General features: G+C 38.2%; 1 protein-coding gene across 1 annotated transcript in view; it reads left to right on the top strand.

Annotated features, from left to right (window-relative positions):
• Window positions 1–19,575, top strand: part of TEX2 (testis expressed 2) — a 109,512-nt gene that overhangs the window by 79,444 nt on the left and 10,493 nt on the right. Inside the window, exons 6-8 of the mRNA XM_065415037.1 lie at window positions 200–349; window positions 4,269–4,368; window positions 12,580–12,712. Of these exons, the coding sequence (XP_065271109.1) occupies window positions 200–349; window positions 4,269–4,368; window positions 12,580–12,712 (383 nt within the window). The remainder of the gene's footprint in view (window positions 1–199; window positions 350–4,268; window positions 4,369–12,579; window positions 12,713–19,575) is intronic.

The raw sequence follows: 19,575 nt of genomic DNA, 5'->3' as shown, positions 1-19,575 counted from the left end.
AGGGTTAACCATGATCAGTTTACATGATTTTGAAGATTATAGTCCTTGTTAAACAGTGTAGACATTATTTTAATATGTGTTAACGAACAGTATGAATTTCCCAGTGTAGACCAGATCTAGAGGGAAATGTTTCTTTAGGCAGTATGACTAGATTGTCTAAGCTGTGCTCCATAACTGAATGATATGTTTGTGTTGCCAGTTGCCAGATATCCATACGGTAGCTGAAGAAGAGGAACAGGAGGCATGGGTAAATGCTTTGCTTGGAAGAATATTTTGGGATTTCTTAGGAGAAAAGTACTGGTCTGATCTTGTGTCCAAGAAGATCCAAATGAAACTCAGCAAAATAAAGGTATCTCTCCTTGGGGACTCCAACATAAAAAAGGATATTTTTTTAAGTTTAGTTACATGATTTATAAAAAGAATTTATTTAAAAATACTTTTTTGAAATATCTTGTACTTTGAAATAGTGTCTTGAGCCCTGTTAATGACAAAAGGAGTAGTTAGATGTAATCATGCTCTGCCACTGATTTCACGGTGGCATCTTGGCCACGTCACTTAATCTGATTGCAAAATGTAGATTGTAGTAATTGTTTGCTTCATGGGGTGTGGAGGCTGAATTCATGGATGTTTGCAAAACACACAGAGGTCCTCTGAGAGAGGTGGAAAGTATTACTGTATTAGCATTAAGCAGTAGTATTATAGCATTTTAAGCTTGCCTGACCAGCAAATCTCTAAGGCTAATGTTGCAAACCCATTGTGCTATAGTGTATTGTTTCTCTACTCACTGGCACATCTGAACAGGAACCCCCGATGAGGATTCAGGATTTCAGTGAAATGCAAACTGCTTTTAGAAATGGTATATTGACAACAGGAAGGGGTGGGGACCAGGTAGCTGTAATTGTGCCCATATGAGCACACTTTAAATTCAGAAATCCATTACAAACAAGGATTCTCTGTGGGAGTAGTGGTAAAGGCAGCAGCTATCTGAAGGGCAAAGGGGTATAATTGTGCTATCTAATGCACAAGCTCAAAAAAGAAAAGGAGAGAGGGTTTTGACTGACTTTCGTGGTCTGCCCCTTGCATTCTCAAACTCTTCCAAATAGCAGCAGCTAATCACAGGTTTGTTCAACAACTTGTGGGGTGGGGGTGTTTATCAGTCTGTTCCTAAACACAAAGGAAGGAGTGGACCTGCTGTCACCAGCACTGGAATTTAGCTGCCAAAACCAGCTGTGTGAGAGTGCGCCTTGTACTACTGAAAGAAAGCAATAAACCCAGGGCTGTTTCCACAGCCACTGAAGCAAGCTATTCAAACATCTTGAGAACAGTTTGAGTGCAAAAAATTGGAATGGGGAGGGAGAGAGAGAGAGAGAGAGGTGAAATGCTGATAAACACCATAAATGTATAGGGCACTACTCTGTTATAAATATTCGCTGCTATTACTGGCAAAGGTATACAATATATTTTCTCTCATTTGCTGCCCTTCTGCTGTTCTGGGCCTTTCACCTCCTTGGCAGTCAGTGCAAATTCAGTCTGCTGGTAACAAAGTTAGCCCCTCTGATGGTTTGGTGTCCTGTGGGGAATGCGTTTATGGTGTCAGTGCCGTCTCTTGTTGGGAGTTGTCCACAGCACAGAACCCTACCCCCCACAACAGGTACCCTAGGTGGTCTCAGCAGGTGGGCTTCACTCTTCAGGGTGGTGGTCTCTGATTTTGGGGCCTGTGTCTGGTCCCTCATCCATTCACACATCCAGGCAGAGTTCCTCTAAGTGGAGTCCAGATGATTCCTCTGAGCAGTGGGTGTTGGCTGCAGTTCTTTGCTTGGTCTCTCTCTTTTGGTCCCTTGTTTTGACCCTGTGAACTGCCCCTTGTTCATTCTTTGTCCTCTATTAAGTCCTGGGGACTGTGGGCCCACTCTTATTTTTTTTGGGGGGGTGGGCCTTTTGTTTCAGTGGGCTCCATCCACTGACTCAAGGTTCAAATAAGCCAGCACTTCTCAGCTTTCTTTCACATCACTGTAAAAGTAAAGTGGGGGAAACGCGCAATAAATCTTCTATGCTGCTTCTGGACTTCATAGGTGACATGTGGGTTTCCTCTAAAGTCTTAGAAATAATTTTTTCCATGAGGGAAAGAGTCTGAATGTGGCACAATATCTTCCCAAGCTGCTCCTGGCCGTGTGGCCCTGAAACACCCCTAGATGCCATAGTCTAGCCTTTAATATTTCAAATGTTTTACCTTGTTCAGCAATGACTACATAGTCTGTAAAGTGCTCAGTCTGCATGGTGAGGGCCCCAAGCAATGGCATTACCATGTGACTCCCCCAAATAGTGGCCACGTATCAGTGGAGAATGGGAAGATGTTGGGCTCTTAGTTGCCTCCCTGTTGGGTCCTGGTGCCTTGAATTGCTGAGGTTATTGTAGTCTTCAAATTTGTGCTCATGGTGTTCTTGTTCAAGGCTGTCCTCACCTTATGTCAAACAGCCCATTTAACCCTCTTCCTCTTGCAAGCTGCAGTACTTTATTATATGACCTTTAGAGCAGTCTGATTACTGTGCAACCAGCTTAGAACAGTCTCATCCCTGCTGAGCATCTTGATGTTAGGAACTTTCCCTTAATTTGGTTGGCTAAATTGCTGCCTTTTTCATTTCCCTCCCACACTTCTCCCCTTAATTCCTCCAGGAATCTCAGCAGGAATGTTATTACAGAAAATAATGCATCTGCCAGCTTTGAACTCTGTAATGCTGTCAGTGATGGCACCAATCTAAACCCAGCAGAAGTTCCCCTTGCCTACATTTGGTATTAATCCATGCAGTGATAGAGGGGGAATTGCTGTGTCTTGGGCAAAATTAGAAAAGGCAGCATTATCCTGGTTGGAAACAGTGCTGCAAGAGACTCAGTCACATCAGCATAGGGCTTGTCTTCATTACCGTGCTACATCAGCGCAGCTGCAGCAATGCAGCTGCACCCATGTAGAACATGTGGTGAAGATGCGCTTTGTCGACGGGAGAGCGCTCTCCTGTCAATGTAATTACTCCACATAAATGAGAGGCGGAAGCTGTGTTGGCAGGAGACGCTCTCTTGCCGACTTAGCACAGTGTAGAAGTGCTTTAAGTCGATGTAACTTATGTGGCTCAGGAGGGTGGCTTTTTCACTCCCCTGAGCAACGTAAGTTGCATCAACTTTAGCGGTAGTGTAGACAAGCCCTAAATAATTTCTAATTACGGACTGCTTGAGTGTGTTCATAATGTACTTTCTCACCTACAGCATTTTCCTTGAAATTACTACTTTCCCCTAGTAAATAAAACAGCTGTTTAGCAATTTGTCTAATCTCTTCACTTAGGCAAGGAACATCTAGGATGGAGGCAGAGAGGCAAAGCATGTGTACTGTGACCGATGAGCAGCATAGCACAGGGCAGTGCGAGTTAGGGAATGTATGAGCCTCCAGCAACAAGAATAGAAAAATGAGGGTTTCTTCACCATGTATAACACAGTTTAGGACATGTATGTGTTTGAAATTATATAGGTAAACACTGGGATTCAGAATGAAAGTACCTTTGCATATAGTGTTATAAATATATATTTATATCTTAATAATGTTTATATGATTAGCATTCATATGCTTTCGTTCTAAATCCCTATTTTGTATGTTTGTGCACATGCAAGATATAGTACTAGTAGCATGATGTAGGATAAAAGGCATAGACCCCAGGCAGAGTTTGCTGTGGATAATAGTAGTGATGGTCTTATTATTTTAAAATATCAGCCTAACTGCAGAATTTCTCCACTAAAAAGTGTGTAACTGCAGTTGGATAACATGTTTAAAAACAAAAAACTGATCATTTTAAGTCTGGCAAACTGCCAAGTATCTACACTTCATTCTTGGTCTACACCTTTTGTTTGTTTTGACCAATAGAGCATACAGTTCATTTATCAGTCAAATGTGGGATACAAGTGTTTGACAATGTATCAACCTATTGCTGTAGGTTGAAATTTGTATTCTTGATTGGGTGCACACAACTGATTGGAATGGAAATATTAAAAATGCATTGGCTCAGAGTTTATAAACCAAGGCATCCTCTAAAATATCATTTTCAAATAAAGGAATGCTAAATCCTAGAATTTAAATTTCTGCATGTAATCGTCATTTGTGTGTCCTTTAATTGGTAACTCAGCTAAACGTTTTCTCAAATGTAATATACTTTAACCGCCTTCCAAATATCACAGAACACCTGGTCTCTTTATAGTTGATTTTTGTATTCTCTCCTTTCTTCCAGCTGCCATATTTCATGAATGAGCTAGCTCTAACTGAACTTGACATGGGAGTAGCGGTGCCGAAGATCCTTCAAGCCTTCAAACCTTCTGTTGATCACAAAGGTAATGACCACTTGGTTTGAACAGGAATTTTTTAGCTTGATGGTAAAAAGGATATTCATTATGTTTTGCGTCTATTGCAGAATTAAAAGGACACTGTCAAGTTATAAACCATTTATTTTAAAAACACTTTACCCAGTGTTACTGATAACCTTTAAATTTTTGAAACTAACCATGTAGTTACACTTTACTACTTGTGACTTGTTTAATTTTTCCGTTTCATTCAATTTGGACACATAATTAGCTTCACTTGTGCTTATACTCCATTTTTATTTCTCATTTCCTGTTATTGTTCACTACTACAATAGATAGATATAAATGTTCCCTAGTGTCTGCAACCTAAACTATTTCTACTGAAATATTAAGAAAATACAAACAGAACCACCCCACAACGGTTTCTCTTATGTTTGGCAAAACATTTTTCTAAACAAAGCACAAGATCTCGGCTTAAACTATCTAGGTGCCCCTCTCTTATTTTTCATTTGGCTACCATACCATTATTAAGAACGGATTTGTAAAGCTGTTGACGTTCAGATTGCAGTGATTATAAAGTGTCTTTAGCACTCCAAATATGCTGTATGCCTGAAAAGTTGTATAGAAGATGTAGACTGGTGTAGGAGGCTGGGATCTGGTAAACCTGGGAAAAGCAGCCCACTTTGAGGGTTCTCTTTAGCAAAACTTATTCTGATGAAAAGCCGACTTCCCTCTTTTTCCAGTTCTACCCTGTGAAACTGCTGAGAGCAGAATTTGGCCCTTGGATTTCAGTATGAGTTTTGCTTGAGGGAGGAGTGCCAAATGAAGGCCCTAGAGGTTTGGCTGTGCAAGGTACTGAGTGCCTGGCACCAATGTTATAACTTTTATAGGTGAGCAGCAGGATGAATTTAAGGAAATGATATCCTCTTCCCAACTGAAAACCACTAAATTCACAGAATTATAAAAGTAAAGTAAAATTTGAGGAAGTACAAAGTAGTAAAGGATCCAGCATCTTTTCTTCATGCCCAGAGAAGAATTGTCTGTACTATAGCGAACCCAGATTTGACTTCTGTTCAAGAGCTGCAGCCTTGCTCTATGTAAACAATGATTCAGCAAAATACTATAACTAATAAACCAGAAAACACACATTGGCTCAGCTCTGAAAAGAGACTTCTTAAAAATAGCATTGTGGGGTATTGTGTTGGTCTTTCAATGTCAAAGGTGATAACTTGTGAAGTGATGATTTTCTTACTGCAATCCCTGGGAGCTGAAATTCAGTCTGGGTTCTTTCTGGCATAACGTATCCCCAAAGCAAGGCATTTGTCATGGCTGTGACTTTTGTCACCTTGGTATTTTCGTAAAGATGCAGGATCTTTTGTCAGTCCACTCAGATGAAGAATAGCTTAAACGTCCTTTTTTGAAAAAAGTTCAAAGATTGACAGAGTGTTATAGCTTGAAAAAAGTCTGTCTGTTTTTAGAAGTATTTGATGTACACTTAAAGAGAGGGGGCAGGTAGGTCTTCCCCCTCTCGTGTCCCCCTGCCTCCCATTAACATAGAAATCTATTCTGATAGATGAAACAGTTTGTTAGATAGGAACTAGATTTTGATTGTAGCCATTGGGCATGATTTTCAGCTGTCTCCTTTAGCAAACCTTTTCTTTTTAAATTCCACATCTTCTCTTCCCTGTTTTAATTTTGATGGTGACTTATTGGAAATGTTTTTGAAGGATCTAGTTGATCTACAAGGGCTTATTTGACCCAGAGTTTAGAAGGCTCTAATTGGTCTATGGGGAAATGCTCCCTTGAGGGAGCCCGTTGTTTACCATCCCTCCACATCTGCTTCATAACTTAGTCACTCTTTAAAGCCATTTTCCCATCTTTCAGATAGTTGAACAGCAAAGATGTCAGAATAAGAACTTGCTCCAGCTGGCACTCAGTAACCTATGTCTGGATCCTAACCATACCCCGACTAATCATAGCATGAGTCAGCATGGATTTTAAATTGCCTCAGTTGTGGGGACTTTGGAGAACATTATAGAGCCTCTAAGTCTCAGAGACTGAGTTAGCAAAAGGTTAAACTCCATTTATTTCTACAAACTTCTCAACAGAATGTATTCAAACGGTAGAGCAGGATTGTATCCAGCTTCTTGCTTCTGTACTCGAGACAGTGCACAGGTGTTCAGTCAAATTAATGGCCCCAAAGATAATTTTGCTCAAGACTAATGAAAATTCGATCCGCTGGCAGGGTAGATTAGAACATGTGACTAGGTTCTATTTCAGGCTCTCCTGCTGACTTGCTGTGTGCCTTAGGAAAGTTGTATACATGCTCTGTGCTCAGTTTCTCAATCTGTGAAACAAGTATAATCCCTCACAAAAGCATTAAAGGCTTACGTAATGTTTGAAGTACACTGACGTCATGGGATGAAAATAAGTACTAAGTAGTTTCCATTAAGTAGAACTTTAGGGAAATACTCCTGACCAACCGACTTTTCCACCAGTGTCCCTTACCAGGAATAAACATATTAAATAAAGATAACAACAACAATATTTTCTCAGAACACAAGGATGGTAAAACATACACACACTCATGCATAAACCACCAGGTCTCTTCTCCAGTGCTTCTTAGGGGAAATTTCAGTACTAAACTAGCTGATGAATTCCTGACCAGGGTGGGTATTTTCTGTCTTTGCAAACAAATGAGAGGAACCAAGATTTAAAAAGATCAGGTGACGATGGCTCACTGGAGCTGGAGACCTGTGGTAGTGTTGCTGTGCTTAGCTGCATTTTACTTACTTAACATCATATCCAGATCATCACAGTCTGCCCAGCAGAACTTTAGGTCCTGTCTACACACAGGTTTTGTACCAGTTTAACTATTTTGGTTGGAGGTGTGACTTTTCACCAAAATAATTAAATCAGTACAACCGCCCCTAGTATGGATGCAGTTATTCTGATGTATAGTTTATTCCACTAAATTTACATAAATAAGCTATACCAGTGTATACCAGTACTTTTGTACCAATATAACTGCATCCACACGAGGGCAGTTCTACCACTTTTGAATTCTATTAGTAGAGTTAAAGTGGTATAACTTCATGATCAGGCAAGATCTTAGAAACATTTATGTTTACCTTCTGATATGAGATTTGGGGTGCTCTCAAGTTGGGGACTGTGCTTCAGGGATTTGCCGAAAGTCAATACACCTGTTCTATTCTAGGAAACATGGAAGTCATGATGTGAGCATGCACAACTGCGTGCATCTCCTTAGTCTCCGAGTAAATAGCTGTTTATTTGACCAAGACCCATCATTTTTAATTTGATCTTGAAGATGAGTTTTGTTCCAGTGCAGTAAGATAACTGGTGAAGGTGTAGCTTAATCATTTGGAAAAAAACAGAATATCCAACAAGCTCTCCCTTCATCAAAAAGATTAGGATCTTTGAAAAAGCATTTTTGCCAGTTGACTAAGTTGATGCAGATTCTATTTGTAAACTTGGGAAATAACTAACTCTGTCTCTAGGCTAGGATTCCTTGGCTCCACATAAAAATGATGTAAAGTCAGAACTTTTTAACATCTGATAGACTCCTCTATTCAACTCTTCCATATTTCTTTGCCTAACTTCTATGTAAAGTTGTTTCATCAATTTCATATCTGATAGTTACTGTCTGAAGTGCTTGGGTGCAATATACAAGATCATCTTGCATCATCTTCTTAAAGGGCTGAGAGTCTGATATATTAATTGAATTAACTTAGTGCAAACTCTATGATGTCAGACCAAGTTTTGCAATGATTGACACTCACTGAAAATTGTAACACTTATCAGTTGGTTAATGCCATACACACACTTTATGAATGACACTAAAAATTCTGTTTTCTCAAATCAACGAAGGACACGAGAAGGCCTATAAGCTCTAATGTCCCTATCAGAAGTGTGAGCAAAATAGTTTTGTTTTGCATAAACTTCTGACATTTTTCACTGAACTGTTTTTGTGTATTTAAAAAATCTGTTCTTTACTTTTGTCATCAATTCTATTCCACATGTAGAATGCAGACTGTATACTTGGATCTCTAGTAGTCCTATCTTGAATTACTCCTTTTGTAATTCCATTGATTTCAATGTGGGATGCACATGTAAATTAGGGAAGAATTAGACTGCAAAACATGTGACCTAGCTATCCAGTCTAGTGGCAGATGTTTGCCTGTTCTCTCCAGTAAAGATGCAAAGAACTCTCATAAAAGTAGATTGCCAATAAGCTTTATATTTTGTGCAATGAAAATTGCACTCTGCTGATACTGGTCTCCACAAGTGGCAGGTTTATCCCCAGTATGTGCAAGCAAGGGCATCATTTACTGTAGAGCAGGGGTCGGCAGCCTTTCAGAAGTGGGGTGCCGAGTCTTCATTTATTCACTCTGATTTAAGGTTTCGCGTGCCAGTAATACATTTTAACGTTTTTAGGTGGTCTCTTTCTATAAGTCTATAATATATAACTAAAGTATTGTTGTATGTAAAGTAAATAAGGTTTTAAAAATGTTTAAGAAGCTTCATTTAAAATTAAATTAAAATGCAGAGCCCTCTGGACTGGTGGCCAGGACCCGGGCAGTGTGAGTGCCACTGAAAATCAGCTCGCGTGCCGCCTTTGGCACATGTGCCATAGGTTGCCTACCCCTGCTGTAGAGCAAGGGCAGGGGAGGGGAATTGCCCCCCGTGACCTTGGTTTCCCTCCTTCCCTCCCCCCGACATTTCACAGGTGTATATGTTCCATTATGTCTTCTAATCCCCCGCCAATTTTACAGAATATAATATAATGTTCTATATGCTGACACAATTTTGCCCTCTTTTTCCCACCATCAAAATTTTTCTGAAATGATGCCCATGTCTGGAAGCTGAAAGCTGTTAGTATACAAAACCCATCAGCATTACTGTGACTTTTAACAGAAATAACTGAACAGAATACAAAAATACATATCACACCCAACCTTGATTAAAAACCAATAAAACTGCATTAACTGCTCCAGTATATTAAGCTTTATTTATTCTAAGATTTTGTAGACAGATTCACTGATAGTGAGATTCAACAACTTTTTAAATTGGTTTCTAAAAAATTTTATTCTGGAAGTGCTTGTTTGAATTAAGAATCTGTTTGGACTGCCAGTTCTGACTTAGTACTTCAGTTCTATGTTCTTATCTTTGTAATAAATGTGTCGCATTTAAAAGTCAGGAGACAGGTTTTATGAGATTGCTGTGTGTTTTGGTTTACTTTTGTATTTACGACAGCACTACCATTCAGTAAAACTAATCCTTTCGGTTTCTTGTTTACAGACTAGTTATAGCAGACAAGTGTTTATGGTAGGATTCATAATCCTTGTAATTGCAGTCACGTTGTCCAATTACGTGATGTTTTAGTTCCTGCATTTTATTAATTCTTGTAATAAACATGGAACCACTGCAGTAATCTTAGTTTAATTCTCTTTTGGCCCTAATTTTTAAGGGGATATATGTGAATATGACAACAATCATTGGAAAATATTTTTATTTTTGCATAAGCAATGTGAACTTCCTTGTCAGTAAGTTCCTTAGCATAAAGGTAATTTAGACAACTTTCTCAATCAAAATTGCAGTTTTGAATGAAATGTGGTTTTATGCTGTTCGAGGCCACTTCACAAAGTCGATTTGGGTCTTAAAAATGCAGTGATGTACAATATTTGAAGAACTCTTTCAGAGCCTCACAAACAACAAATTTCCACTAATGCTTGACTTCAAGAAACAGACATTCTGCTCATGTGGCTTTCATCATTTGAGCAATTACGGACCTTGACAGAGAAAGCAGCTTTTTAATTTAAACAGTACTTGTGTTAATATAACCATAACTTGATAAGATGTGCTGTGGTGTTACTGTATCTTCATCAAGGTTAGGCCACAGACAACTTGATGACTAAATTGTACCGGGGCGGGGGCTATCTTTTTTTTTTTTTTTTTTTTTTTTATACTAACAAACCAGTCACCCTGAGTAGAAGAGAACATCCTTTCTCTCAGTAATCTGATTGAATTGTTTCCTTAGCTTAATTTAATCAATTGTTAAAACATCATTGAAGTTTGGAGCATGCTGATTACAAAAAGAGTTGGCCTCAGCTGTTCAGACCTGTGATATCTGGTTCCCAATGCCATCTTTAATTTCACCAGCAGAAAGCAGAGGGGGGAAATTCTGCATAAATTGGCATTTGTTTCCTTGTTTAGAAACATAATGTGAAACAGTCAACTCACATTCATCTGAATTGTAGAGACGTTTTATATTAGTAACTGAGGAAACTAAAGACAATTTGCCTTCAGAATTATTTCTAACTGTATGATGATAGCAGACTTGGTATACTTAGGGGCCTGCATCCTGGAATTTGTGGTTTCAGGGTTGGACCCTGTATATGGCATTTCAGTTTTGCTTATGTGTGTTTGCAGAAAAGAGAACCATAGATACTTTGCATTCACATAGGCCTACATTTTCAAAAGTGACTAGTGTTCTTAGTGGATCAATTTTTGGTTGCCCAACTTGAGACAGTTCAAAGGGGCCTGATTTTTCTGAGTGTTGAGCACCTGCCCTTTGTATATTGGGGCTTTTTAAGGTGTCTCAAATTGGGCACCTAAAATCACTAATCACTTCTGAAAACATAGATCTGAATTTTTTGTATTCAGTCTCTTCAAAAGGTTTTGTTTGAATTTTAAGAGGGCGGTTTTTACTTTTTTTTAAAAATACTTGAATTATATTCATATTGGTCTGCAGTGCATTAGAGCACTGCAGCAGGAGAGTGTTTATTATTATTCACATAAGGTAAATCGTTAGAGGAAATAAGGCTATTCAAAGAAGAATTCTTTTTTGTATTATGAAGCCTTAATGTGAATATATAGAAGTCATTTCTCAAGGATTGTTTGGGTAAGATCATGCAATATGAGACTGTCTGTTACCTTCTCTGAGGGGCTCTATCTTGCCATTCAGGAAGGTGTGGCACTCTCCTTCCCTTGCAGAGGACGTATCAGAGGGTCTTCCCCAGCTCATTTTTTACAGTGGCTTAGAAAGGATTGTGACTCTATAGAGCCAGTAGAGGGAGTGATTGTCTAATTTATAGGCAGTTTCATCATTTAATGTTGATTATGATGATATTGTATAGATTTCTGAGCACCACAGTAGAACTAGAACTTCACTAGTAACTATTTAGTAATTATTTAATTAATTATTTTGGTATTTTATCAAACCACTAAAGTGGGGGTACAGCAGGAATGTGGACTACTGGAAGTTATACATGCACATAACTTGAAGCTAGTCTTCCCTGAATTGCTAGCTGGGTAGTGCCTCAAAAGAGTATGTCAGTTCCTCATTTGTGAAAATGTAGCATTTCTCTGTAGCATGTTCAGTGGCACCTGTTTATCTCTACTTTCCATATCACAGATGGCCTATAGCTCTTCACATTTGACAATCACTTCATGCCTCACAGGAGGATAAACAGCACCATGTCTAACAGTTGCATTTAGGAGCAAGGATGTGTCACTGATAAGGGATAGGCACACATATCCAAGTCTCCAGAAATTCTCTTGGTCACTGTGATAAGAGGCCACCTGTACAAAGTGAATGACAGTCAGATGATTGAAAGTGCAAGTTAAACATTACACTTATACAGCAACTTTCATGAGTGATATATTTGGAGTTAGACCTCAGGAAAAAGTTAAATTTGAGTTAAAAGTGATTGAGCATTTATATATTACCTCAACAAATCATGGCTGACAGCAGAAGGGTTTTGACAAGTCTTCATTTGGTAGCCTCGGGATATAATGTTTAAAGAGATATCAACTAGCCCAGGGATTCAAACAATTTAAAAATAATTTTATTTTATGAAAACTAAGCAAAAATGTTATACTCACATATAAAACAATGCCCCAAAGTTTTGGAAGTTGAACCATAATGGCATTATGGTAGGGCGGGCTCGCCACATAGCGTAACTGACACATCTTCATTACCTGCACTGTCCAAGCTGAGTGAAATGTGAAAAGTAAACAGCACAAGTGGTTAAAAAGTAAGATATTTTAAAAATATTTTCCATTTTCAAAAATCTCTGGTCGTGTTAGTAACCCTATGAACGCTTTTGTTCTAAAATTATTTCTAGCTTGACATCACTTTAATATAAAATCATTGTGTAAGTTACTCTAAGTTGCAATGTCACATTTTAAAAAAATTAATTTTTTTATTAACAATTCTAGGGCTTTGGATTGATTTGGAAATGTCCTACAATGGGTCTTTTCTAATGACCCTCGAGACTAAAATGAATTTGACCAAACTTGGTAAAGAGCCTCTTGGTGAAGCACTGAAAGTTGGAGAGATTGGCAAAGAAGGGTAAGATATTACTGCCCAAGAAAGAAACCAGACGTGTGTTTAGAAAGGCAGGGCTAATTCTACCCTCAGATATTACTGCAGTTTAATTCTAGATCAGTGGAAGTTGATGTTTGTATCCGAGGACTGAATTTGGCCTTACGTATATAATAACATTTGGAACCAGGCAACTACTTCTATTTATTGATATTTGATTATCTTCATAAACTAACTTTTTATAACAAGATAATATACTTTATTATATCAGTTCTTCATTGTTTAGACAATAGATTTTGATCTTAAGATGTCTTCTACTTGCATTAGACCCCTGGCAAATTCTGAAGATAAGTCTGTATACAAGGTCTAAATATGCTCTCCAAATAGGACCTATTTTTAAAAAAATAATAATTATAAAGCTTTTGTAAGCAGAACAAAATACTTTTTTTATCCCAAATCTTAGAACATATAGACATTTAAATTACCAATAAGTAGATTTGAAAAGACTATTTTAAAATCAATTGAATTCATTCATTAATTACCTGATAAGTTCTGATTTCATTATTCTGTATATTTTCTGCAAGAAAAAGACAAATGGTGACATTGTGAAATGCTAACTTCTAAAAGGAAAAATGTTGATAAACTAAAATATAGGTAAAAAGAACAGGAGTACTTGCGGCACCTTAGAGACTAACAAATTTATATAGGTATTTGAACGTGTATAAGGTCTCCTTCCAGTGTTCTCTTCTTTGACACTGATAAGTATGTAATAGAAGTATTTAGTTTAACTGCAAATATTGGATAAATACATTCTCAATGTAACTCCAGTGGCATTGGTAGGCTCCCACTAGAGATTAATTTTGTCCATTCTTGCTGTGAAATTTTTAACATATTCACCAATATTGCAGATGATACCCAAGTGTACCTAAATTAGAACATAAGAACGGCCATACTGGATCAGACCAATGGTCCATCTAGCCGAGAATCTATCCAGTCTTCTGCAAGTGGCCAGTGCCAGGTGCTTCAGAGGGAATGAACAGAACACACAATCATCGAGTGATCCATCCCCTGTCATCCACTCCTAGCTTCTGGCAGTCAGAGGCTATGGACATGCCAGAGCATGGGGTGACATCCCTGACATCTTGGCTAATAGCCATTGAACTTATCTAATACTTTTTTGAACCCCATTATAGTTTTGGCCTTCACAACATCCCCTGCAACAAGTTCCACAAGTTGACTGTGCATTGTGTGAAGAAATACTTCCTTTAGTTTGTTTTAAACCTGCTGCCTATTAATTTCATTGGGTGACCCCTGGTTCTTATGTTAAGTGAAGGAGTAAATAACACTTTCTTATTTGTTTAGCTCTTTCGACTGCCACTGCACATTAAGCAGATGTTTTCAGAGAACTATCCACAATGACTCCAAGATTTTATTTCCTGAGTAGTAACAGCTAATTTAGATCTCATCATTTTGTATGTATAATTGGGATCATGTTTTTTCCATTGTGCATTACTTTGCATTTATCAACATTTTGAATTTCATCTACCATTTTGTTGCCCAGTCACCCAGTTTTTTGAGATCCCTTCGTAACTCTTTGCTCTCTGCTTTGGATTTAGCAACCTTGAGTAATTTTGTATCATCTGCAAATTTTGCCACCTCACTGTTTACCCTTTTTCCAGATCATTTATGAATATGTTGAACAGCACTAATCCCAATACAGATCCCTCGAGATGCCACTATTTGCCTCTCTCCATTCTGAAAACTGACCATTTATTCCTACCCTTTGTTTCCTGTCTTTTAACCAGTTACTCATCCATGAGAGGACCTTCCCTCTTATCCCATGACTGCTTACTTTGCTTAAGTGCCTTTGATGAGGGACCTTTTCAAAGGCTTTCTGAAAGTCCAAGTACACTATATCCACTGGATCACCCGTATCCACATGTTTGTTGACACCCTCAAAGAACTCTAATAGATTGGTGAGGCATGATTTCCCTTTCCAAAAGCCCATGTTGACTCTTCCCCCAACAAATCGTGTTCATCTGTGTGTCTGATAATTCTGTTCTTTACTGTAGTTTCAACCAATTTACTTGATACTGAAGTTTGGCTTACAGACCTGAAATTGCCAGGATCCTTTTTTAAAAAATGGTGTCACATTAGGTATTCTCCAGTCATCTGGTACAGAAGCTGATTTAAATGATAGGGACCACAGTTAATAGTTCTGCAGTTTCATATTTGAGTTTCTTCAGAACGCTTGGGTGAAAACCATCTGGCCCTGGTGACTGATTCCTGTTTAATTTACCAATTTGTTCCACAGCCTCCTCTCTTGACACCTCAGTCTGGGACAGTTCCTCAGATTTGTCACCTAAAAAGAATAGCTCATGTTTGGGAACCTCCCTCACATCCTCTGCAGTGAAGGCTGATGCAAAGAATTCATTTAGTTTCTCTGCAATGGTCTTATCTTCCTTGAATGCTCCTTTAGCACCTCGATCTTCCAGTGTCCCCACTGATTGTTTGGCAGGCGTCCTGCTTCTGATGTACTTAAAAAATGTTTTGCTATTAGTTTGAGTCTTTGGCTAGTTGCTCTTCAGATTGTTTTTTGGCCTGACTAATTATGCTTGTACACTTGACTTGCCACAGTTTATGCTCCTTTCTATTTTCCTTAGTAGGACTTCCAATTTTTAAAGGATGCATTTTTGCCTCTAACTGCTTTTTACTTTGTTTAGCAATGGTGGCATTTTTTGGTCCTCTTACTGTTTTTAATTTGGGATATAGATTTAATGTGAGCCTCTTTTATGGTGTTTTTAAAAGTTTCCATGCAGCTTGCAGGCATTTCACTTTTGTGACTGTACCTTTTTATTTCTGTTTAACTAGTTTCCACATTTGTGTGTAGTTAGTCTTTCTGAAATTTAAATTAGCGAATATTATGTGAGCATAAACCAATATGGATGTTACATTTTCAAAGACCTTTAGTTATTAGATAGTTCTCAAATTATTCTTGTATAGTAAGTAAGCAGGCAAGTATTAATGTTTAACAAATGGGGGGGAAAGTGAGTCAGAGAGGTGGAGCAACTTGCCTAAGATTACACAACTATGGCAGAACTGAAAGTAGAGCCTAGGTTTTTCTGACACCTATTTTCATCCCTATTCATTGGCTCTACATACCATTCTTTTGTAGTTGTCTAGGTATGTGCTGTTTAGGCATTAGACTTGACTTGAATCTCTCATGCGCAAAATTCTAAATGCTGAATGTGCCTTTGGTGAGTCCATAGTGGTTTCCCATTTTTCTTTCATAAACACAACGCTCCCATTTGTGCCTGAGAAATCAATACTCTGCCCAGTTTCTTCTTTAGACTAGAAGGTATTATGTGGTGCTACTATAACACAAATAATGTTGCAAATGAATGTGAAAGGATAGCTGCATCCTGCATGTCAACAGTTCAGACACTCCTCAGTAACTTTACTGCACAGTGTGAATAAACACGTCCACCTTTTAAAGTCCAATTTTGTATATATCACAGTTCTGTTTACCTCCTATGTTTAAATGAGAAATGCCTCTTAGATAAACTGGCTAGAAATTACATACTGTATCCTATCTAACTTGTATTTGTGCTATTTTTGTTTCATTTTTTATAATGTGTTTGGATTCATCATTCTGTGGATTTGTATTTATCTGGTGAGTGGTATTTGTCAAATATCCAACTAATTTAGCTGTGGAATGTTGATTCTTTTTGTGCTATATAAAACCATTCAATGGGTTTTCTTTCTCTAAGTTTAGAAGGAAAAGGAATCTTAATAATGCATTAAGTTAGAGGCTAAGTTAATATAGGTTGCTCTCAGCCTCCTCATTTGCTGTTACTGCCCCCTAGTGTCTCAGTACTATCGAGCCTGGATATAAAAACACCATTTCGGAATCCTTGGAAGCTAAGAATGCTCCTAAATCCATATGTCCTATGCTAGTTTTGCTATGTAGTGAAGTCAGACTTTAAGTAGCCACTGGGGTCCTAGAATTTGCATGGTTCAAAGTAACTCTTTTTCTCTTCCAGCAACAAACTAGAATGTCATAGTAGTTCCTGAGAAATCACCAGTCCCTGAACAGTAGGCAGACTCCATGATTTAGTGGATATCCACTGCCAACAAATCCAGAAAATATTCTTGCAAATCTAACCTTTTGCTGGTATATAAATAAAACTGTCTCTTAATATTTAATGAAAGCTAATTTGCATGCTCAAGACATAACCTGGTCCATTCTGAAGTATATTAAAGTGAGATTTATAGCAGTGCTAAATGACATGACGTAAAAAGTAAATACAAGCAAAAACATATTAATGACCAAATTCTGCACTGTTGCACAGATAAATCTGGAATCTGAAGTCAGTGTGCGGGATTCTGCTCTGTTTTAATAAAGTAAAATGTCAGACTTTGGTGGAGTCACTACACAAATTACTTTTGATTTACATCCGTGTCACTAACACAAAGAATGTGATCCTAAATATTAAAAGGAGCTTTTCCACACAATGCGCGCCCCCCTCCCCCCCATGGAAAAAAACAAACACCTATAGAGATGGAGATTCTGCTTCCCCTCCCTCAAACCTACAGAATTGTCTTTGTATGGATTTATATCCTTGCAAGGAAGGAACAGTCTTTGAAATACAGCGGGCAAACACATTGATTCCACACCTCTCTTTTTTAAATTTACCCATAGTTTGAATTCTCACACAGCAATAATTTATAGGTAAAGTAAATGTTAATATCAGTAACTAGGCAATGTATACTTTGAATTTAGAACTAAAACTGTAGTTTAGATGGCCTCTCCTAAGTGTGCATCGTGCCCAGGGCCAGATGTTCATCAATTTGACCCATGGACACTTCCAATATACTTTTGTTTTTACCATATACAATGGATACTGTCTGAAGCTTCTGAAAATTAAATGTGATATATGAAGAGTATGGAAACCTTAGTAGTAATCACAGTTCAGTTCTGATCTGCACAGCTCATCTTAATTCAAACTATTAAATTAGCACAGTGAAGTATTAGTTCAGATTATGTCAGGATAATTGCCATGACAAATTGAACTGAACTCCATGCTTCTGAATCCAAGTTTGATAGTCGTTGTCCGTGCCCTTCACTGGAGAAGGTAGATGGTAATATGCAAAACTATTTCATAACTGTGGGGAGAAATGACTTCACTTACTTCAGTTCAGCTAACCATACTACAATATAATTATCTCCATAGTTGTGCAGGTATTTCTGACAAGCACTTTAAAAATAAAACATAGCCACATAATGGTGTAGCATGGCCTTGCAAAGATTCTCCAACCCAGACCTAATCTGCTCACCTGCCTTTACCACGACAGTAATAAAGAAGTGAGATATTACTTGCCTATTTGAAGAAATCATTATCCCCAGGCCAGTTGTCGAGGTAGAGTTTTGAGAGACTGGTGTAGCATGAGAAGCAGGCTGAAGGTCCATCATATCAGGAACATTTTGATCACAACACTGCTGTCGCTATCCTATATATATAAAACCTTTTTACCCTTCTTTGGCCACACCAAAAAAACAAACAAACCAACAAAACAATCACTTCTAGGCAAAACAGACTGTAAAAAGGCATATCCATTCTAAGTAGGGATGCCAAGGAAGCATGATAGATTGAAAACTTTCCAACAAATCCTTTGGAAACTGAAGTTTCTTGAGTGGTGAAATGTTACCTCTTGGAGCGTGTGTTAACAGACAGCATTGGGATATCTGATTTTTGGCACGAAAGGGTTAATTACTATGAGGAAATCAGAAATAGCCATAAATAATGAAGCCATCATAAATATTTCTCATTGAGTGAGTGAAGCTTTCTTTCAACATCTTTTCTTCAAGTAATCTTACTATTATGACATGTCCAAAATGCTTTACAAATTGCAATCCCTCACAATGGGAAAATTGAGACCGGGAGGTTGAAGGACTTACCAATGCATCTCAGAGAGTCAGTGGCAAAACCAGGAGTGGAACTTCAAACCTCCTGGCTCCCAGCAATATACTTATTCTGCCAGACCGCAGTGCCTAACACACAAACCTTTATTCTGTCAGTGTCTCCCCATACCACACTTCACTGTCTGCCAAAGCGATACTTGATTTGAGTATGGGTGAGTTTTGTATAAACAAGTGGGGAAATATCAGTTAGCAGTGCAGACCATATATAAATGAGCGTAGGCAGTTGACTGAATGTGACCTTTACTGAAGTGCCTTGAGCCAAATTGGCTCTGGAGCTACAACAGACAAAAAAGCCTACATCCCAAATAGCTGGAAAAAGACATCTCCCTCATTTGAAAAAGGCACAACACTAGTTAGCTTTAAGTTGCTTTCAGTCCCTCATATTGACGGACATGTCCAGCATTATTCTGTCAAAAACAGTATCTTGCATTAATGTTTTGGACCGTACTCTGAAGTGTGTTGGGATATTATCCTGCTGGAGAGCACTCAGACACAAAATGCAACTCTGAGACACTGCCAATGAGCAAAATGTGAAACGGCTATTCTATAAACAAATGACTGTAGCAGGTCTCAGGCAGCATACCAGAGATTTCTGTATGCAAATACAGGCAAGCTAATCTACATTTAGAAATGCAATGCAGTCTCCTGCACAATATAATTCCTCTTAGTTTAGTATACTACGTAATAATACAGGGTACAAGTGGCAGTTCAGTAAAATCCCATGCAGTCAGCACAAGAAGGTACTTTGAGAATGGCACTCCCTTCTGTTGTGATCATGTAGTATGATCCACTCATCATATACTGAGATTGGAGATAGTCTTTGATATCACTTAATTTAATGCAGAGAGGACTTGCTGATGTCTTGGCTGGTAGTGTCACAGTTGTGGGATTATTTTAGGAATGCTCA

This window comes from Emys orbicularis, chromosome 13 (assembly GCF_028017835.1).
Source record: "Emys orbicularis isolate rEmyOrb1 chromosome 13, rEmyOrb1.hap1, whole genome shotgun sequence".
Lineage (NCBI taxonomy): Eukaryota > Metazoa > Chordata > Testudines > Emydidae > Emys > Emys orbicularis.
This window is presented reverse-complemented; position numbering and strand designations above follow the sequence as displayed.